Source organism: Mandrillus leucophaeus, unplaced genomic scaffold (assembly GCF_000951045.1).
Source record: "Mandrillus leucophaeus isolate KB7577 unplaced genomic scaffold, Mleu.le_1.0 Scaffold224, whole genome shotgun sequence".
In the NCBI taxonomy this organism is placed as follows: Eukaryota; Metazoa; Chordata; class Mammalia; order Primates; family Cercopithecidae; genus Mandrillus; species Mandrillus leucophaeus.
This window is the reverse complement of record NW_012102299.1, coordinates 766675-789938: the sequence shown is the minus strand read 5'-3', so window position 1 is coordinate 789938 and position 23264 is coordinate 766675. Positions and strand designations below refer to the sequence as shown.

The 23264-nt window shown below is 38.1% G+C and overlaps 1 protein-coding gene across 1 annotated transcript in view; it reads right to left on the bottom strand.

Annotated features, from left to right (window-relative positions):
* The window catches only part of ATP13A4 (ATPase type 13A4), a 176220-nt gene that overhangs the window by 99946 nt on the left and 53010 nt on the right, over positions 1-23264 (bottom strand). Inside the window, exons 3-6 of the mRNA XM_011981336.1 lie at positions 12889-13035; positions 3113-3183; positions 2940-3020; positions 1358-1427 (exon numbers count right to left, since the gene is read on the bottom strand). Coding sequence (XP_011836726.1) covers positions 1358-1427; positions 2940-3020; positions 3113-3183; positions 12889-13035 — 369 coding nt within the window. The remainder of the gene's footprint in view (positions 1-1357; positions 1428-2939; positions 3021-3112; positions 3184-12888; positions 13036-23264) is intronic.

Below are 23264 nucleotides of genomic sequence, written 5' to 3'. Positions count from 1 at the left end.
ATACATCATCCCACACAATAGTTTTATTATATTTATTCAGCAACTGACAAGTGCCAGACACTGCTCTAAGCAACTTTACTTGAATTTTCTCATTGAATTCCCACAATTACCTTATTAACCAGAAGTTACTTATCTCCATTGTAATGATAAAGAAACTGAACCTTAGATCTTGAGAAATACATCCAAAGTCATGCGACCATGATTGCCACAGACCCAAGACTTAAACCCAGGCAATCTGACCCCAGAGCACTTACTTTTAATCACTGCCGCACTTTACAATTTACAAAGTAGTGTCTCATGTATTGACATGTTGACCATCACAATAGTTATTTAAGGAGTAAATGTTGTCATCTCCTGTTTACATTTACTGGCCTTCAGAAAGGTGAAGTATTAGTTCAGGTTTACAAAGTTAAAATACTTTCTAGTCTCTTCTTCTCTATGACATAACACCTGCCATATTTGAAGTCGTTAAGGAACTTGATTAATGGGTGAGTTGAAGACTGCATGTTCTCGTTAAGTAGAAAGCAGTATAAGCTGCAAAAGAGCATCTAGAACACTGTGCGAGAGAGTAGCTGTTAACTTCAACAGCTGGAATTCAGCTTTGGTCAAAAAACATATTGTGCCTTCACTGAAATTCCCCCTAGTTGGTTTCCTTCTGTCTAAAACAGAAATGGCAATCCTTTCTTCTGGTTAGAGAGGCAGCACACAGAAACATTCCCCTTGGTTTGTTTTACTTTCTTTCATGCTTGACAGCTTGCTGGAAATACTTTAAAAGCACCTTAAGTTTAGTAAGCTTTTCTAAGGCAAGGAGGAGTGGAGAGGGAGCACAGGGAAGCCAGAGTACAGCTAGAGGGCTATGGTTTGATAATAATCATTGTAAAGTGAAAAAATGAGGATCCCAGTGATAGGGTCCAAAAGGGAAATTTCATCTTATACCTTGAGATCTGCAGTACTAATAAGGCTGAATAAATGGGGTTTTTTCTTCCTACATTTTTAGGCACCAAGGAACTTGTATCTGTTACCTAACAAAAGGATTAGCTTAAAAAAAATTGAGTTTCACGAAGTTAAAACAAGCAGCACAGTATTAAAAAAGAAAAGAAACATTACATTCATCCAGCCACTAAATGTTAAGTAAGTACAATGAGTTTCACACCCTGTCTTGCATATGGCAATCTGCAAAAGAACCACTTGAAGAAAAAGAGTAACCAAGAGATATGAGGATAATATGCTTGGCATACTTCCAAAATATATTCTATATTATAGTTACTTATTAACAAGTAGCACTCCTGATTATTTCACTGGAGTCAAACTTCTTTATTTTCTATCCAACACCAAGAGAAAATGCTGGAGAAATTACCTCCTTGATGAGCAGTTTCCAAATTGGTGTAACTTCAACATCGATAGTATTAGGCCCACATATTAACCTCCTATAGAAAGAAATCACATATCACTCCATCACAAATAATAAAATTAAAACTCACTCCTCACCTATTCAGAAAAAAGTCTATTCCATGTTCAATTTCTCACTTGTGGGACCAACATAAGCCTCCCTTGTTATATACTATTCCCATCCTTCTCAAAATAATGGGAGGTGAGGGTTCCCAGTTGCAAAAACGATAAATATGACCATATTGCTTCTAGAACTCTATTCTTCCCAAGGTCTAAATATTTTTCTAAATGGTATTTTGGGTATTTAATATTAAATATTGTCTCATTCAAGTAGTTTCAGGATTGGCATGTTCCCAACTCTGTCTCTCCTCAATTCCGGTTTTATTACTATAAGACCATGAGACAGTTAAGAGAAAATACCTTTATTGATAAGGAAATGCTGTTTCTACTTTCCTAGCCCTATTTAGTAGTTCTGGAAAACTTCAGAACATATTTTAATGTAGGTGGAAAGTTCTGTGATCTCAAAAATAACTACATGCATAACTATTCGGCTTTTTGATTCAGTGTCTCTAAAACTCAGAGATGTGTTTCTTTGATTACTCAGAGGAAAGACATTGTACGAGTTACGTTACTGTTGAAAACACTAACCGCTTTCTCTGTGTCTTCCACCTCGATGCTCAGATTAAATAGCTTGGTCAAATGTATGAGAGCAGTGTTTCTCAAACTTTAACATTTATATAGCTCACTTGGTGATATTGTTAAAATGAAGATTCTGATTCAACGGGATGAAAAGTGGTCTGAGATCATGCATTTCTAACAAGCTCCCAGCTGATGCAGATTCTGCTAGGCTCTACATCTCTTCAAAGTACTAGAAATGGGGAAGGGCGAAGCATATGAATCACAGAAACTTAGAACAGCAAGGCCTTTAAAGAGTCCTTCTCCCCCTGTCTACGATTGGGTCCAGGGAGGAAAAGATATTTGTTCAAAGCCCACAGACTCTTGACATACCAGTGCCCTCCCTAAATCTCTCTCCTCTGCCTAATAATTCATTTGGAATTGTGGAGCTACACATCTTGCATGGTGTTCTACTGCTGCTCCATGGTTATTATTTAACTGCATTATCATGATCTAAGATGTATTTCTTGATTATAACCTAAACTGGCTCAACTTTATATTATAATAACCTGGAGAAACATTGTATGGAGTAGAAAGAGCACTACATCTGCAGCCAGGAGTGTGGGCCTCGAATTAGTTCTTCCGCTACTAACTCCCATCTGTGTGACCTCGTTCTGGCCATGAAACCTTTCTGAGTCTCAGATTTCTCGTTTGTTGTATGGAAGTGGTGATAATGTCTGTTCTACCTGCCCCATAAGGTTGCTCTGAAGATGAAGTAATATAATGTATGTGAAAGATTTAATTTAATAATACTAAATAGAGCTTTACAATATTTTCTGATATTAATCCATTAAGATAACTATTTACTGAGCTGTCTATTTGGCTAACTGATAATAATCCTTTTGAGCTAGTATAGGCAATAACATGCATGGTACCTAATCTCTTGTTCTTCTCTTGTCAAGCCTGATCCAAATTTTTGATGTATCTTGGCAGAACTGAGCCAGTCTTCCAAAGAGCTAAAATAATAATAATGAAAAGAACATATTTAGCAATAATATTTTTGAGATAACATTTTTCTTCTTTGGCTGTACTGGCTAAAACAACTTACCCAATTTTCTGGAACTGTCCTTCTAAGTAGTTCCAAACATATCTTATTTTCTGCACTTTTATGCATCTCACCTGCAAAAGAAAAGTACTAAGAAAACCTCTAGTTTGAGGATCAGAGAATAAACAGCAACCAGTGGCTAAAGAAGCATTTGTTTAAAAAGCAAAGATAAAACTTTAACATACTTATTTAAGATTTTATCCTTTTCTAACTTATCCTTTGCTTTTCTACTATACAAATGGTACTCTTTATTAGAAGTCATCATTTAATCAACATGTATCATGGACCTACTATATAGAAAAAAATATATGAATAAAACTTAGTCTCTGCATTCTACTACTTTATAAACTAAGAAGGAAAAATTTCCAAAAAAAAGACATAGCGTCCAATATATACATGTTAAAAAAATTAAAACATAATAAAATAAAAAATACGTTTTTGAAATGCTATAGACATAAAGAGAGAGAAGATGAAGGAAGGCAATATGATGGAGATGATGTATGAGTTACAGTGTTGAAGGATTAGAAGACTTTTACTCAGATGAGAAAATAGAAAGTATTTTAAAGAGATTGCTCACAAGTTAGTTTGGGGGAAGAAGGCCAGTGAGCACGCCTATTTGTAGAATGAAGAACGAAGCTAGAAAGACAAACTGAAACCAAAGTATTGATACCAGAGTTGAGAAGAAATTACTTAGACAGATAATGAGGTTACAGAAGTCCTCAGTGAAGTTTTCTTTTTAATGAAAAGCAGTGCCCAATCATTTTTCTTTCTAACATAAAAAGACCCAACTATATGCAACCTATGAAGAATCATTTAACTAGTAATAACATACATAGGATGAAAATGAAAGAATGGAAGAAGACATTCCATGAAAATGGAAACCAGAAGAGATTAGAAATAGTTATACTTATGTCAGATAAGATACACTTTAAATTAAAACTATAAAAAGAGACGAAGAAGATCATTGCATAATGACAAAGGAGTCAATTCAGTAAGGGATTAACGCTCATATGTATGCACCTAACATGGGAGCACCTAAATATGTAAAGCAAATATTAATAAAACCAAAGGGAGAAATTGACTGCAACACAATGATAGTAGAGAATTTCAACACCTCACTCACAGCAAAGAACAGATCATCCAGACAGAAAATTAACAAAGAAATATCAAATCTAAACTACACTGTAGACCAAATGGACCTAACAGACACTTACAGAACATTCCATTCAACAGTTGCAGAATATACATTCTTCTCAACTGCTCATGGAACAGTATCCAGAATAGATTATACATTGGGTCACCAACAAGTCTTAACAAATTTTAAAAACTGAAATCATATCAAGTATTTTTTTCTGACTACAATAGTATAAAAGTAGAAATCAATAAAAGCAAGAAAAACTTCAGAAACTTTGCAAATACATACAAATTAAACAACATGCTCTTGAACAACCTTTGGTCAACAAGGAAATTAAAAGAGAAATTTCAAAATTTCTTGAGACAAATGAAAATGAAAACACAGCTTATCAAAAACCTATGGGATACAGAAAAAGCTGTTCTAAGAGGAATGTATATAGCAACAAATACCTCTATACAAAAAAGAATGATCTCAAATAGACAATCTAACATTGCACCTCAGGGAAAAATGAGAACAAACTAAATCCAAAATTAATAGAAAGAAGGAAATAATAAAGATCAGAACAGAGGTAAATAAAACGAGAAAACAAAAGGTCAAAAAACCCAAAGAGCTGGATTTTTTAAAAGATAAAATTAACAAACATTTAGTCAGACTAAAGAAAAAAAGGGAAGACTCAAATAAAATCAGAAATGAAAAAAGAGACATTACAAATGATAACAAAGGAATACAAAAAACCCAGGAGATTATTATAAACAATTATATACCAACAAGTTTGATAAATCTAGAAGAAATGGAAAAATTCCTGGACACATGTAAGCTATCAAGATTGAATCATGAAAAAAATAGAAAATGTGAACAGATGAATTAGCAGAGATTGAATCAGTGATAAAAAGTCTTGCATCAAAGAAAAGCTCAGTACCTGATGGCTTCACTGCTGAATTCTACTAAACATTCAAAGAACACCAATTCTACTCAAACTATTGCAAAAAATTGAAGAGGGGAAAATATTTCCAAATTCATCTATGCTTCACCCTGATAACAAAACTAGAGAAGAGCACAACAAAAAAGAAAACCATATGTCAATATTCCTGACAAACCTAGAAGCAAACGTTGTCAACAAAATAAAAGTTAACAGCATATTTAAAAGATCATTTACCATGATCATGTGGAATTCATCCCGGGATACAAGGATGATTCAACATATACAAATGAATAAACATAAAATATCACATTAACAGAATGAAACACAAACACCATATGATCATTTGAACAAATACAGAAAAGCATCTGACAAAATTCAACATCCTTTCATGATAAAAACTCAACAAAACAGATATAGAAGGAATGCATCTCAACACAAGAAAAGCCATGCAAATCAACAGCTAATATTATACAAAACTAGAAAATATTGTAAGTTTTTCCTGTAAGATCTAGAACAAGACAAGAATGCCTGTTTTCATCACTTTTATTCAACATATTACAGGAAGTCCTAGCCAGAGCAATTAGGCAAGAGAAAGAAGTAAAAGACATCAAAATTGGAAAAGAACTTAAGTTGCCCCTTTTTGCAGATGACATGATATCATATAAAGAACATCCTAAAGACTCCACACACAAAAAAAACTAATAAACAAATTCAGTAGAGTTACAGAATACAAAATCAATGTGTATAAAAATCAGCAGCATTTCTATAACTAATAGCAAACTATCTGAAAAAGAAATCAAGAAACTATCCCATTGGCAACGGCTACAAAAAAATAGTAAAATACGTAGGAATAAATTTAACCAAGGTCTTGAAAAATCTCTATACTGAAATCTACAAAACATTATTGCAAGAAATTGAAGAAGACAAAAATAATTGAAAAGATATTCCATTCTCATGGATTGAAAGAACTAATCTTGTTAAAAATGCCCATACTGTCAAAAGCAATATACAGATTCAATTAAATTCCTATCAAAATACCAGTGATATTCTTCACAGGAATAGAAAAAACAATCCTAAAATTGGTATGAAACCACAAAAGACCCTGGATACCCAAAGCAAACAGAGCAAAAAGAGCAAAGCTAAAGGCATCACACCATCTGACTTCAAATTTCACTACAAAGCGATAGTAACTAAAACAGCACGGTGCTGGCAGAGAAATAGACATATAGACCAATGGGACCGCAGAGAGAAAACAAATGAATTCACACACTTGCAGCCAACTAGTTTTCAACAAAGGCGCCAAGAACACACAACGAATAAAGGATGGTCTCCTTAATAAATAATGCTGAGATAGGCCAGGCATGGTGGCTCATGCCTGTAATCCCAGTACTTTGGGAGGCTGAGATAGGTGGATCACTTGAGGTCAGGAATTTGAGACCAACCTGGCGAACATGGCAAAACCCCATCTCTACTAAAAGTACAAAAGTTAGCTGGGCATGGTGGTGCGTGCCTGTAATCCCAGCTACTCAGGAGGCTGAGGCAGGAGAATCGCTTGGACCTGGGAGGCTGAGGTTGCAGTGAGCCGAGACCCTGCCACTGTACTCCAGCCTGAGAGACAGGGCAAGACTCTGTCTCTCTCTCTCTCTCTCTCTCTCTCTCTCTCTCTCTTTCTCTCTCTCTCTCTCTCACTCTCTCTCTCTCTCTCTCTCGATATATATATATATAAATCAAACTGAGAAACCTGGCAATCCACATGCAGAAGAATGAAGCTAGACCCCTATATCTTACCATACACAAAACTCAACTTGAAATAGATTAAAGACTTAAATGTAAGACGGGAAATGATAAAACTACTAAAAGAAAAATATAAGGTCTGACATGGCATTGATCTGGGCAAGGATTTTTTGGATAAGACTCCAAAAGTGCAAGCTACCCCAAAACAAAAATAAACAATTGAAATTACATCAAGCCAAAAGCTTCTATACAGCAAAGGAAATAACTAACCAAGTGAAAAGACAACCTACAGAATGGAAGAAAATATTTGCAAACTGTGTATCTGACAAGGGGTTAATATCCAGAATATACAAGGAACTCAAAAAACTCAGTAGCAACAAAACAACTATTTGATAGAAAATGGGCAAAAGACCGAAACAGACATTTTTCAAAAGAAGACATATAAATGGCTCACAGATAAATGAAAACATGCTTAATATCACTGGTCATCAGGGAAATGAACGTGAAAACCACAGTGAGCTATCACCTCACTCCAGTTAAAATGCTATTATCAAAAAGACAAAAAAAAAATGACAAATGCTAGCGAGGATATAAAGAGAAGAAACTCTTGTACACTGTTAGTGGGAATATAAATTAGTACAGTCATTATGAAAAACAGTATACAGGCTCCTTATAAAATTAAAAATAAACCATCATATGATCCCTTAATCCCAACAGTAGGTATATATCTAAAGGAAAAGAAATCAGTATGTCAGACAAGTATCTGCACTCTCATGTTTATTGCAGTAATATTCACAATAGCCAAGATATGGAATTAACCTAAGGGTCTATCAATGGATGAATGGATAAAGAAACTGTACATACACATTTTCTTTGTGGAATGTTATTTGGCCTTAAAAAGAAGGAGATTCTGTCAGTTTTGACAACATGGATGAACCCTGAAGAGATGTTAAATGAAATAAGCAAGACACAATAAGGCAAATACTGCAGGATCTGACTCATTTGTGAAATCTAAAACAGCTGATGTCGTACAAGTAGAGAGCAGAATATTGGGTATCAGAGGCTGGGGGGAACAGCATAGACAATGGGATGGAGGAAGGTTGGTCAACAGTACAAAGTTACAGTTAGATAGAAGGAATAAATTTTGTTGTTCTTTTGCAGAGCAGGGTGACTATGTTTAGTAATATTGTACTGTATATTCCAAAATAGATAGAAGACAGGATTTTGAATATTATCACCACAAAGAAGTGATAAACCTATGAGGTGACAGATATGCAAATATCCTAATTTGATTTATACATAATGTATACATGTATCAAAACATCACACTGTACCCCATAAATATGTACTATTACTCTGTGTCAATTAAAAACAAAATTTTAAAAATCCTGGTAGCCACATTAAACCAGTAAAAAAAAAAAAAAAGAAAAAAAAAAGAGTGAAAGTGAAAGATACTGAAAAAGATTAGGATGGCAGCAAATACTAAAGAACAAAGAGGAGGTTATTACAAAAAAAAAAAAATAAGGAAGTGAGGGTCTGAGACTGTTGGCAGTGGGAGAAAAGGGAAGGGTTGATGCTTATGACAATTGTGTGTTCTTGCTTCTGATCCTTTAAGCAAGTTCATATGTGAATGTGAATTTCCATGAACTGGTGACCTAACTAAACACAAAGAGAAACAGTGAGACTGACGTATTGTCACAGAGCAATGGTTATTATACTCTCAGGTCGCTCACTGGAATCATCTGGGGAGCTTTGAAAAAGGCTGCTATTGGGCCGGGCGCGGTGGCTCAAGCCTGTAATCCCAGCACTTTGGGAGGCCGAGACGGGCGGATCACGAGGTCAGGAAATCGAGACCATCCTGGCTAACATGGTGAAACCCCGTCTCTACTAAAAATACAAAAAACTAGCCGGGCGAGGTGGCGGCGCCTGTAGTCCCAGCTACTCGGGTGGCTGAGGCAGGAGAATGGCGTGAACCCAGGAGGCGGAGCTTGCAGTGAGCCGAGATCGCGCCACTGCACTCCAGCCTGGGCGACCCAGCAAGACTCCGTCTCAAAAGAAAAAAAAAAAGAAAGAAAGAAAAAGACTGCTGTCTCGGCCCCACCCTCAAGGATTCTGTTTTGTCTGCAGTGCATTCTGGGCATAAATATTTTTAATTTTCCTCAGGTAATTTTAATGTGCAGCCAAAGTTGAGGAACAGTATCTAGAGCTTCCTTTTGTAGTTACTCTGCTAAACCGCTATTTGAGAACTTCAACTAAATTTTTCTGCCCTTCAGTTTCCCCATGAATACATTTAGGCAATTGGACAGATTATGTCTATATTCTACCTCAGTTTCTCTCTAGATATTCTATGCTCAAGAATATTATCGTCATTATAACCATTAGATATATTTTAAAACTGGAAGGACCATATAGCTGGCACAAAATAAGTGCTCAATACATTTTTTATTAAATAAATGAGTGAAAGCTTTGCAAAACCACATCAACCAGAAATGCAGTTTAAATCCCTTAGCTCCAACGTCTAGGTTACCAAAAATGAATGTTAACTCTATGCCATAGGTGTATGTGCATGTACACATGTGCACGTGCACGCACGTGCGCGCACACACACACACACACAGGCATTCAAACTTACCAAATAGCATGTAAAATGCTGTATTTTTTTTTCTATTTTACAGAATGGATTTATTTCAGCAAGGTTGGTTGCAACATACTGCATTTAAAAAGTATATCTTATTTCCAATTTAGAGTGAATTGCCAGTAGGAATGACACACAATCTCTAATTTGCAGATTTCACAATCTGCAAAGGAAATATTTGTAAATGACAGGCTCTAGGGCGTGTTAGCCATCATGACACATGTTGGAATCCCAAGCGTCTTGCCTCACAATTTGCTTTTCTCTTCAGTATTCTTTGCAATTTTGCAAATACAGCAGGATTGTAATCACAGCTACTATTCTGGGGGCATGTTAGGACTTTTCACATGTTACGTTTAGTCTTTTCAATCATCCTGTGCTACGGCAGATATTATTTTCCTCTTCACTTTGCACCTGAAGTTCATTTTGCTGAAGTAACTTGCCAGGAATTCGAACTCTAGCCCATCTGGCTCCAAAGTTCAGTCTCTCAAAGGATATCATATTCAAGCTAGTCCCAAAGGAAAAACTGAAAATCCATTGACTTCAGGATTAAAGCTTTATAAAGTGATGGCTGCCTACTTATTAATTACATAAATGCAAAAATCTGTGTTAGAAAAATTTTAAAGGACAAATTGTGGTTCCAATGTGAGGCCCCTGATCAGTTTGAGAACCTCTTATCAAGAGGCAGAAACCACACACTGAGGTTGAAAAATGTATAAAACATAATAGACATGAAACATCTGTAGATGAAGGCAGCAATAATGAGAAATAAAGAGGCTACTGGTAAGTTTTACCTCGGGCCAAAGGATAGAAAATTCCATTATCTTCCGACAGTTTCTTAAGCCATTGCTCACAGAATGAGAAGAATGGCTCCATCCTAGACCTTTTGAGCACATTTGCGATTCCCCCAGGAGAAACCGTCTCTGCCGGGAGTTTATCTGCTTCCCTATCACTCTCAGAGTCTCTGGAAGCTGGTAAGAGGATGTTAAATAAGCACAATATTTGCAAGAGATGAGGCTGATTTGCCCATTTCCTGGAAATTCAGACCAGGAAACAGCAATTACGAAACCAAATCTCTGCTGCGGGGTGAATTTCATCTTTCTGCTCAGGCATCAGGAAGATTTCCTCTCCCCGGGCTTTCTGCTTGTGGTTTCTTGTTAGAACATGTTATAAGAGCAACTTGTTTAACAGGTTAAGCACTGGGTGTTAGCTTTGCCTGCAACCCTGCCAGATGGTCCTTAGCTTCTCCTCTTAGCCTATGTTTCCAAACCTGACATAGTTCTTTGCTGTAATCTTCAGACTTCCTTTAAACCAGTGATCTCCAACCTTTTTGGCACCAGGGACCGGTTTTGTGGAAGACAACTTTTTCGCGAATGTTGGGGATGGGGTGATGGTTTCAGATCATCAGGCAATCGTTAGATTCTCATAAGGAGCACTGTAACCTAAATCCCTCACATGAGCAGTTCACAATATTAAGGATTTCACTCCTATGAGAATCTCATGCTGCTGCTGACCTGACAGGAGGCAGAACTCAGACGGTAATGCTCGCCAGCTTGCCGGCAGCTCACCTCCTGCTGTGCGGCCTGGTTCCTAACAGTCCATGGACAGGGCACCGATCGGTGGCCTAGGGGTTGGGGACCCCTCCTTTAAATGCCCCTAAATGTTACCCTCTTGGTAATGCTGTTATTGTCATCAAGGCTGAGCCCGTGACAGCTCCTCTGACTTTAATGAAAGTTTTGTTACTAGCATAGTTCATTGAAGTTCACAAATGACCTTAATACCCATCGTCTCATTGTATGTTCATAACAGCCCTGAGAAAGGCAAAGGGAGGGTATTACTTTTATTTTATAAATAAGAAACTCAAGACCAGAGAGGCAGTAACTAACCAAACTGCCTATGCCATAGCTGGTAAATGAAGGCAGTACACCTATCACAACTTTCCATTTCAAGACCCCTGCCCCTCCTGCAATTCTGTGTGTTGACTTGGCCATTTCTTCATTTATCTGTTCACTTATTTATTTGATGCTACTAAAGATGCTAGAATTTCAGAGCAATGGAACTATGAAGACATAGGCTATCTGGGAAGCTTACTTCTCCAGGTGAATGGACATCTAACAGATTAGGGCAACTATTATTTGGAGGTACCTGACTTCCTTTGTTTTTGTTTATTTGGGCAGTTAAGACAATTGGGCAGGTGGAGCACCGTAGCTCACCCCTGTAATCCCAGCACTTTGGGAGGCTGAGGTTGGTTGATCACCTGAGGTCCGGAGTTCAAGACCAGCCTGGTCAACATGGTGAAACTCCGTCTCTACTAAAAACACAAAAATTAGCTGGGTATGGTGGCAGGTGTCTGTAATTCCAGCTACTTGGGAGGCTGAGGCAGGAGAATTGCTTGAACCCGGGAGGTAGAGGTTACAGTGAGCCACAACAGCGCCATTGCACTCCAGCCTGGGCAACAAGAATGAAACTCCATTTCAAAAAAAAAAGACAACTGGGTGATAACAATTGACAATAGGAAAATTGCTCATAATTTACTTTTATTATTTTAAATAACTGACCTTGAGCTCATAAAACTAAACAGCTAACTACCCATACATAAATGTAAGAGAAAACATTCTGTCTTACAAAATGTTTTTAATATGAATGTTAACTAGTCATACTCCAAGCAGAACTAATTTAATAGGGTGAAGAGGGAGCAACCCAGATACATTTGAATGACAAGAATTCAAATAAGGTCATATTTGCAGGCATAAGCAAACCTCCTGGGATATCCCTGGGTGATTACCTTTAATATAAGATTAACCCATTTACATAGATTGTAATATAGGGCACAACACTATTAAAAGCTAATATGTAAGAACTGGGCTGGGCAGTACATGCCTGTAATCCCAGCTATTAGGGAGGCTGAGGCAGGAGGATCACTTGAGCCCAGGAGTTTGAGGCTGCAGTGTATTATAATCATGTGCCTGTGAATAGCCACTGCAACCTAGTGAGATCCTACCTCTAAGAAAGGAAAAGAAAACAGAACAAGTATGTATTGAGCATCTGCTATATACCTGGAACTACTTTAATCTTTGTATTTCTAAATTTATTAAATTTTATCAATTAATATTAGAAATAGACATTATTATCATCATCTTGTAGATGAGAAAACAGGCTCAGCAGAGTTAAGATCAATGGTTGCACTATTTAGAAGGATGAAGCTGAGATTTGAAGTGTCTGGCTCCAAAGTTCACGTTTTAAACAAACACTATCAAATGAGGATTGGCACCATGGAGGAGCTGCATTTAACTTTACACTTGAGGGGAAAAGGGTGAAATCTCTCTGGCATCAGCAGTAGCCATCCGTTGACTTACCTTTAGGTCTGGCTTTCTTATGGCTCTGTTTATGATATCCTCCTCATCTGTAATGACAGGGTGGTCAGGAGTGAGACCAAATGCGCTGTTTAATGCTGACAGGTAGATCCATATTACCTTTTTCCAAGAGTAAATTTGGAATTCATCCTGAGGAGATAGACATCAAAAGCCCCATGAAGTTAAGAGAGGTCAGCAGGCTAAAATTCAACCTGAAAAACATCCTTTTAATATAATTCTGTAAGTGTTCGGAGTTCGTGAACATTCTAGACAGAATGGTTTGTCTCTGAAAGATGATGGATATAGAACCTTGAGGGAAAATGACCTGTCATCACTGATTGAGGAATCTGGATATGAAGATGAGGCACTGACGCGTAACAAAGCTTGAGGGTCAGGAGGCTCATTCGCAGGTAAGAACTAGTTCACTGCATCACCTTTCAGCCCATGGCCTGATGACCATCCCCATCTTTCCAGGCTTAACTCAAATTCCACCTCCTACAGAACAGCCTCATTAACACCCTTCCACCAGGGGGGAAAAAAAACAAAACCTGTCACTTCGTTAACTCCAAAAAAATGTTAAGTGTCCCTCTCTTGCGGTCTTAATCACTTTTTGCCTGTGTTCTCTTAGTTCTTCTAGACTACCTGGAAGGTAGGGACCATGTTTTATTGTTCCTTATCCCCATTCATGTGGAGCACTGAGACCTGCTCAGTAAGAGTCCGAAGAATGGATGAAAAAGACTGAATCTATGTACTGAACCTGCCCAAGGTAATTGTCAAGATGTTAGCACAGGTGGGGTTGAAGAAGGCACCTTATTGCATGACCCTAATTAAAACTGCTTCCCTTTGCAGTTCACTGATTACTTCATCACAGAGTAAAATTAGAGGGAGAAGCACAGGATTGAGAAACAGACACCACAATGGTCCCTTAGAGACTGATTTGACAGTGGTTATTATCTGAACGGGTAAATACTAGACATAAAACCCACTCAGATGACTGATAAACCTCAGGATTTAAGAAGTATAAAAGAAAAAGTCAAATGTGGGAACAATGTGATGCTTGGGAAATGTAGGTCAGAGCTGGAAATTGTCTCCACCACCACACCCACTTTTGCTATGAAGAGTGCCCTAGCTGACTCTGCAAAAGGCAGGGAGGGGAAGATACAATCATTGTAGCTAATCTCTTATATTGGTCCCCCTAAGAGGAGACCATCTGGATGCCTTTGCTCCTGCTGCCTCCTTGCCTGTAGTACATATTCTTCTCTCTTCTCCTTAAGTCTTTACATGGCTGGATTCTACCATCCTTCAGGGTCCAGGTCAGAGTTCATGTCCTGAGAACCTCCCTAATTTCTCTGGGTGATCTCTCCTCTAAGTCATCAGTGTTCTTGAGATTCCCAACACATTTTACCCTTTGCCTATCCACCTTACCACTTCTCTTGGACTGTGGGTGGGAATTGTGTATGACACATGTCTGTACTTCAGCCAGGCTTTGCACAGATTCTGTGTGCGTGTGTGTGTGTGTGTGTGTGTGTGTGTGTGTGAAAAAGAAAGAGAGAGAGAGACAGAGAGAGAGAGAGAGAGAGACGAAGAAGGGAAGGAAGCCAACAAAACCTTAATAGAAATTGGAATGTTAATTAATTAATCAATTTTAAAAGCCAGTGAAATTGGTTGTTATCCTATGGATTTAAAAAAAAAAAAGGTGACTAAGTCAATTCAAATCAAATTGTATGGAGTTAAGAATGATGAACCTAAGAATGGTGGAAGGGAGCTAAATTTTCAATGACTAAGCCAGTGATCTGATAGACATGGTCTAGGTCTGGTAGAGTAGGCAACCAACTCTCTTGAACAAACCTTGACACAGTTCAGCATTATATAGCTTTGCTTTTGATTTCATCAAAGCAGTTTTTAAATAAGAACTTCCCATTTCTAATAATAGTTAATATTTATTTTACAGTTACTGTGTTCTAAGCACATAATGCCACATACGTATTATTTCATTTAATGTCAAAACCCCTATGGAATTGTTGCAGTTAATTATTCTCCCATTTAGTTGGCATGGAAAGAAAGACATACTTGGTAACTATTAGAGCAGGGACTTAACAGTCACATCCCCTCTCTTGCTTGCCTCCTCGAGTCCCCTCCAACCTTCCACTTTATTCTACAGTTTTGCTAAAAAATATAATTTGATTGGACTGCCATTTTTATGTCAAGCCTGAACTGGGACTTCTAAAGAACATAGTTTCAATGACAAATTTGGTAAGAAAATGTATAATTTGTAGGTAAACAGGAACACAAATCATAAAAGAGCCATCAAGATCAGAGACCTCTGGCCACCAAGTGAGGACAATTAGGAAGACAGCAACTATTAATCATCTCCAGTGAATTAAAATAATATTAACAACTAATTTTCATATGATTATATAGCAGTTTATAGAAATTTTGTTATGTTATTTTAGGCTTTCAATTCTCTAATGTTGGTATTATAATTATCTCCATTTTGCAGATGAGAAAACTGATCATCAGCAAGGCTAAGAATTACTCAAGCCAGTCTGAAATTGGTAGTAGGAATAAAACTGAGACTTGAGTCCAGATCTTTCCATTCCAAATCTTGGCCCCTTCTCTTTATTTCAGCAAGTTGTCCCATGGTGTCTATAGCTGGCATGTAAAAATCACCTTGAATTCCGCACCAAGTGACAAATAGTATCCAGTTTCTCACAATGTGCTCTCCTGACAGCATAGAACCTAATTCCTGAAGTCAAGCTGTCCCCCTCTGGCCCTGTGTGACAACAGACAGACCTCCAGACGGTAGTGCCTAAAAGGGGAAAAGCAAAGTGTTCAAGTTCTCAAAGGCCATATTAACCCAGTGCACCAACTGTATGCCTTAGTCTAGGTGTGTATTAAAAACTGACATTCACCTATATACCTATATCTTCTTATAGTTCATAATATTACCAAATCAAAGGTGCTTGGATATATTTGCCTTTAAGCTCATTTCCTGTCATCCTCATTTACTCCTAACCCCAATAACTCATAATTCTGTATGATACAAAGTAGAATTATATAGAAAAAATAAAAGATAGGGCAGCTAGATGACCCTTTTGCTTAGAGTAGGGGAGTGACACTGACTTCTTTCTTATATATTACCCTGTTGAGGACTCTGTCAAATCACCCAGCTTTTTAAGGGGAAAAAAGCAAAGAAATGGAAGGAAAGTACACCAATGTGAAGTGGTCACTTCAAGCAAAATCATTGGCTTCTCTTTTTTCATTCTGGGATTGTTGAATATGGAAAGAGCACAGGCTTGAGGCCTGAACTCAAATCCCAGCTCTAAACTGTCTTACAGCTGTCTGAAGCTAATTTTCTTTATTTAGAAAATGGAGATAATACCAAATTTCATGGATGTTTGAAGGATTAAATGAAATAATACATAATGTGTCTGATCCAAGGTTTGGCCCATAGCAGGGAGGCAATAGATGGTATGGTTCTGTGCCTCATTTTTCATAGCATGTTGTTTCTGAGATCTTTCTGTAAGTAGGAACTTACTCTCCCTTTGAGGAAACTCTAAAAGTCTCTCAATTTTTCCTTTGTGGAAAAGCAGCATCTTTACCTGGAAATGGCTTTTTCTACTTTAGTCTGTTTCCCAGCTCTCTTTAAAGCAGATAATGATTTGTAAAATACCTAAATGTACCAGAGGAGCTACCATTTTAAATAATTGGTTTATAATGCAAATAATCCAAAGTGCTTGCCTGGCAAATCTGGACTTTTTGCAAACCTCAGGTCTCATTGAGAAGGCTTTACCTCCTCTTTATCAAAAATATTAACCAGATCAGTCCTTGAACTCTAAAAAAAATAGGTTTTACAAGAATTCCAGAGTGCATTTCAAAAGTCAAATGCACAAAAAGGACCAGTGTTTGACCTGGACTGAAAAACAGAGGAAGAAACCTGGACATTTTTTATTTCCTATGGCTTTGTACTTTCTGACCCTGGAAATGCCAGATAAACTTTTAGATTTGAATGAAGCAAGTTATCTCGTGATATGGTTTGGCTGTGTCCCCATCCAAATCTCATCTTGAATTATATTTCCCATAATCCCCACATGTCATGAGAGGGACCCAGTGGGAGGTAATTTAATCATGGGGTCAGTTACACTCATGCTGTTCTCATGATAGTGAGTGAGTTATCGCAGGATCTGATGGTTTTATAAAGGGCTTTCCTCTTTTTGCTTGGCATTTCTCCTTGCTGCCGGCATGTGAAGAAGGATGTGTTTGCTTCCCCTTCCACCATGACTGCAAGTTTCCTGAGGCCTCCCCAGCCATGCTGACCTGTGAGTCAAACCTCGTTCTTTTATAAATTACCCAGTCTCGGGTATGTCTTTATTAGCAGCGTGAGAACAGACTAACACATCTTGCTTACCTAATTCTATCCTTTTACCATAAGAACCTCATCCCTTGAAATTTAAAAGCAATATAATGGTCACTTCAAGTTCAGGCCAATGCTGTGACTTCTCTTGTGTAGTTCACTACACAAAAAAATATAGTTCTGAGCTTGCCTTAAGAAGAACCCATTTCAAAATTCCAATGAGACATTAGAAAATGAGTAATTTTCTCCTGGAGATGGATACATTGCAATGCTAAAACGCTAAACTCTAGCTAAGGTGAAATACCTAGAGGATTAAGGATAATGTAATAATAAATTTCTCAGGCTATTCTAAAACACTGCACTGCCTTTATAGGCCCATAACTTTGGTATAATTCTTTCATTTTTATATCTTTCATTTTTTTTCTTTCTCTTTCCCTCTCTCGGCCAGACTCGCTGATGCTCTTAACATCCTGACCTCATATTCCCAATGTTTTTTAGCTTGGAAAAAAGATGACATTGGCTAGAATATAGGATTTAGTTATAAGATACATAAAGTTCTAAGTTTTGGAGAAATTCTCACAATAATTATTATCTTAGTATATGTTGTCCAAAAAAAAAGAGGAGGGAGGGACAACACAATGAGGTTATTAACAAAGCAAAGCCTATGTTTATGTTTGTATACAAAACAAGGAAATCTAGAAAACTCAGTATACATTTTTTGGAGAGACCAGGATTTGGGGCTTGCTCATTTTTGTAGTTGTTTTCTGAGGGGAAATGGAGCAGTGGATTAGCCGGTTCATTGACTGAAACTTCTGGAGATATAGTGTGTAGTAAAAAGTTGACTAATGCCCATGGAATGCCTGCATGCCAAGCAGTCTTTATTTCAGAACTTTACACCTATCACATGCTTAGTCCTCACAAGGAGACAGGTATTATTACTAGCCCCAGTTAACAGGAAAAAAATGGAGGCAAAAAGAGGTTAAATAACCTGTCTGTTATGAATTGAGTTGTGTCCCCTCAAAATTCATGTGTTGAAGCCCTCACCCCCAATATATCTGGAGATAAATCCTTTAAGAAGGTAATTAATGTTGAAAGAGACCATAAGGGTACACACTAATCCAATAGGACTAATGTCCATATGAGATGAAGAGACACCAGGAGTGCAAGAGCACAGAGAAGAGACCCCATGAAGACACAGTGAGAAGACAGCCTTCTTCAAGCCAGGAAGAGAGGCCTCACCAGAAACCAACTCTGCTGGCCCTAGATCTTGGACTTTCGGCTCCAGAACTATGAAACAATAAATTTCCCTTGTTTCAGCAAAACCCAGTGCGTGGTATTCTGCTATAGAAGCCTAGCAGGCAAATACACTGCCCAAGGTCAAGAGCAGTGCTGGGAATCAAATCCAGGTGCTCAGAATCTAGAGTTTATTCTTAAACCACTTCACAACGCTGTCTCTGTAGAATCTGGTCACTGGACAGAGAGTAATTAGACCTCTAGTTCCAACTCTAGCTCAACTCTCATCTTACAGCTATGGGACCCAGAGAATTTTGTTTAATTTCTCTATGCCTCCATCTGTAACATGGGAGAAACATAATCTCTACTGGCAAGGACCAAATGAGACAACTTTACGTAAATACCTAGAAAATTGTTAAATCATAATATAAATGGCCCTGTATTATAAAGGATAATAGCCTCAAAACGATTTATCTTAACATTGAGTCATTTTTCAGAGGTCAGCTCACAGAATCTCAGAGATTTCTGGCAAGATGTCTAATGAAAAACCAGACTGAAATGAGGCCGGGTAGGGGAGTGGGTAGGAGAGCAGGATTCGGAAGTGGGAATGTGTACCTGAAAGAAACATAATGCTATATTATTTTCCTCAACTATGACATTCCACTTTAGTACCCTTGAGATAAAATTCTGGAAGAAACAGTGAGACTACTTATTACAGATTCGACTTAATTCAACTTATAAATTAATTAAGCCCTGCTGTGGCCATGTGCTAGGTGCCATGGGGAATGAAATGTAAACCACAATCACTGTCTTCAAAAAGCTTATAATCTAGACTGTCCAGGGGAAAAAAAAAAAGGCTGAGAAGTTCCAGGAATAGAAAGCTTATAATTTTAAAGGCTCAAAAGCTATAAAAAGGAAAGCAGCATAGTGAGAAAAAAAAAGACTCAGGACTTAGAGAAAGACTTAGGTTTCAGTTCTTTGCCCCCACATTCCCTCTACCTGCGTCACTCTCCATGTGCCTGCCCCCAGCAGCCACTGTCACCTTTTAACTCTTATCCTTTGGTGCTCAGAAAGCCTTCCCTGACTGTTTTGACTTAGACAAATCTCTATTATATAATCCTACCATAACCATGAACCTTTCCTAAGGAGTACTTTTAAGAGGTGGATTTTTATATTTATTTGTGTAGTGATCTGACTAACTCCATGAGGTCAAGAACCCTGGTTTTATTAATCACACGCACTCACACACTTGCCCATGAGCCAGCACTGTTGGCTGGCATGCAATGTGTGCTCCTCAAATGTAGGAAAGAAAGAGAGACAGAAGGAAGGAAAGCCTGGCTTTGATATTTACTGGGTTGTAAAGTCATTTGGTCAGTCTGTATCCTCATCTATAAAATGGAGATGATAATGCCCATTTTCCAGGGTTGTTACGAGAATTAAATAATCAATGACATACTGCTTTATAAACTGTAAAGTGAATAGTATTTTAATATAAGGTAAAAAGCACTACAGCGGTCACAAATGAAAACCCAGAGCTAATGCAGGACAGGCGATTCACTCCCTCCCTTCTGAACTGGGGCAAAGAACGAATCAACAAAGACTTAACAGAGAAGGTGATATAGCTGAGGAATGAGGAGATTTTAGTAAGTAGAAACAACACCTACTTTTTACATTTACTTGAGAAAGAGAAAGCATGTGTGTGTGTTGACTCCTCACTAGCAAAGCACTCTGTAAGGACAAGGATTTCCATCTGTGTTGCTCACAGTTATGTTCCCAGTGCCTGTGCCACTGTCTGATACGTGACTGGTGTGTAGTAAATACTAACTCACTGAAAACAAAAGTGAATGAATGCGTGCATGAATGGAGGGGAGAAGGAATTATCAGAAGAAACTTCATGGGTAAAAGCAGGCACAAAACCGTGTCTTGTTCCAGTAGAAAGTGGTCCTGCTGTGGGAAGCATGGGCTGAGAGACCGAGTTGCAGAGGAGGAGTTGGAAGGAGAGGAGGTAAGGGAGTCCGTGAACACAGATGCTGCCACCTGACAAGAATACTGGTATGCTGGCCAACTTTAAGATGACATTTGCGTGACTGATTTGCAGAGTTTCTAAGTTTTTGAACTAACGCTCCTAGCCCTGACATCTTTAATTGAAACTGAAGCGGAAATGCTCCCCATTAAAACATCAAACGGAAGTGCCTTGAGTCAGGCCAATTTGCTAATCATCACAAAGTTCTCCTCTGCACATCATGGGTCTTTGACAACATGTAACCTACAATGACAATGAAGGGAAAAATGTGTTTGTAATGACAATAAAGATGGAAGCTATGAAAATCATCAGGAGCATCTGAATTCAAAACAACGAATATAAATCATGTCATTTGCATAGAAATGTGGCATTGCTACTGATATTGGTTAAAATTCAGAAGTAGATGAATAATGAACACAATGCCACTTTTTAAACTATAAAATAAAAACCTAATGACTTTTATCTTTCAGAAAAAATCTCTCGGAGTCCTTAATAAGAGAAGAAGAACAGAAAATAAACTGTGTACTGAAGACTTTCAGTCACAGTCTTTTTTTCTTTTTTTTTTTAATGTCAAGAAATGACTATCTAATCAGTATCTGTGATAATGATCTGTAATCTTACCAGCGTGAGATTGATGATAAATAGCAAGTACTGATTTTTTAATAACATGAAGAACAGATACGCAACACATTTTCAGGTAGGAGTCATCCAGTCCTCCTTAATGGAAAATCGTTACAGTCCAGCTATTGTAATATAATTCAAATAAAATCTTTTTAAGGTGTCATTTTAATGCAAATAACTTAGCAGCAAACTTTTAAACTATTGGTGCCCAAAGCTTATTTTTATCTAAGTCTCAGATAGTAAGAATGTTTGAAATAATTGAGTTCTTGTCTAATTACATGAAGACTAATTTAGAACCTCATTTATTTGGAGAGTCTCTGGCATAGCAGATCCATTTAAAATGACACACAAGAGCAGGTAATTAAAAATTAAACTTGAAATCAAGATGAAAAAGGCAAGACTGAAGCTGGCTTAGACTGCTCTGATTAGCTGTAGAGGGGCAGTGAAATTTGACAGGGGCTTGATAGACTGTCAAAGATGCAAAGAAAGAGGCAGGATGATGGAATGCAGCTCCCAGGGGCACCAAAGCTTTTTTGAGTCTTTCCAGTATATGTCCACTTGCAAAGCTGGCTACATGCAACTAGGAGAGATCATCTGGCTGAGTATGGAAGAGAGCTGGAGATTACCAGTCACAGAAAACCTTCCCTCATGTCCGTTGTCCCAGAAGGGAATGCCAGGCTCCTGGGTAATGAGGAAAAGGCACATTACCCACATAAGCAAGACCACTAGACACGGGTGCCCCTTGTGCATAGCAAGCTCTTTTGTATACAACACTTTTGGAATGGCTTGAGCAATGACACACAGACACACAATCAAAATGGTCTTTGATCATGCATTTTAGTTTGCAAATGCCTTTTACATACACAACAGCCCTTCATTCTCACACTAGCCCCATTTTACAAGTGGTGAAATTGAGGTCCTGAAAAGTTACGTAACAAACCTAAAGTACTAGGACAAGAAATCAAAACGTTTGACTCCAAATCCCAAAACACATCATCTCCTCATGTAGTGACACTCTTTTTTTATTCGCTCTTAGTGGATTTTTTTCTCTTTCCTCCCTCTTCATTTTCCTCTTACCTATTTTCCTCCCTTCCTTTTCCATTTCCTTGCCCATTTCCTTATTCTTGTCTGTGCCATAACTCTGCCAGCAACTCAGAGAGCACAGCTCAGCTGAGCAGACCATCTCAGATCTGAAGAGTTTGCTGATGGACCCTGAAAGGCAGAACGCGGTTCTGTTTCTACTGCAGCAAAAGCATTACCCTCTGAGAACGAGGTGAGGGCACACAGATGTACTTGTAGAGTACAGTTAAACTATGTTCATGCCAGAAAACAATAATCTGATAGATTCTTAAGCTCCCTTGGAGGGTTTGATCTATAAAAGGGCCCAAATGGAGTCTTCCATAGATACTCATGCCCCTGCTCTGAGCCCCGGAAAGCAAATTTTACCCCTGCCCCAGAAAGGCACTCAGGCTGTGTATGGGAGGGCCACTCATAACACTTCACTAAATCTGGATTCTTCTCTTTCAGATGATAAATATATACCATCTGAGCCATCAATCAAATGTCTAGGTCTCTATTTCTCTCCCAAGGACCAAGTGAACAAGTGAGCTCCCAAATGGAAGTGAAAACTAGTTACAGCAGTTTTTCTCTAAATATGGCCCCTTACCAGAATCATTAGCATCACTTGAGAACCTGTCAAAATGCAAATTCTTGGGTCTCAATCCAAATCTAATGAACTAGAGTCTCTGGGACTAGGACCCAGCAAGCTGTTCTGATAGTCTCTCTAGATTATTCGGATGCCAATTGAAGTGTGGGAAGCCTGGTCTAAATACAGTTCAGTGGAAAAGCCCTTGACTAGGAGCCAGGACTCTTGGGACTTGGTCCTAGTGAGGCCCCTCACTCACACGTGGGCTAGGGGAAATCGTGTCACCTCTCTAGCCCCGTTTCCTCCCCCATCAAATGAAGAAGTCTTATGTGGGGTGCCACGCACTCTTCTTTTGTACACATCCTGTGAGTCTTCAGGAAGGATGACACGAGGCATCAGCAAAGCACAGCTCCAGCTCAACATCACCAATATTACTTGCTCTTATTCCACAATAATCTCTTGCTTCCTTCAAGTCTTTTTTTTTTTTTTTTTTTTTTTTTTTT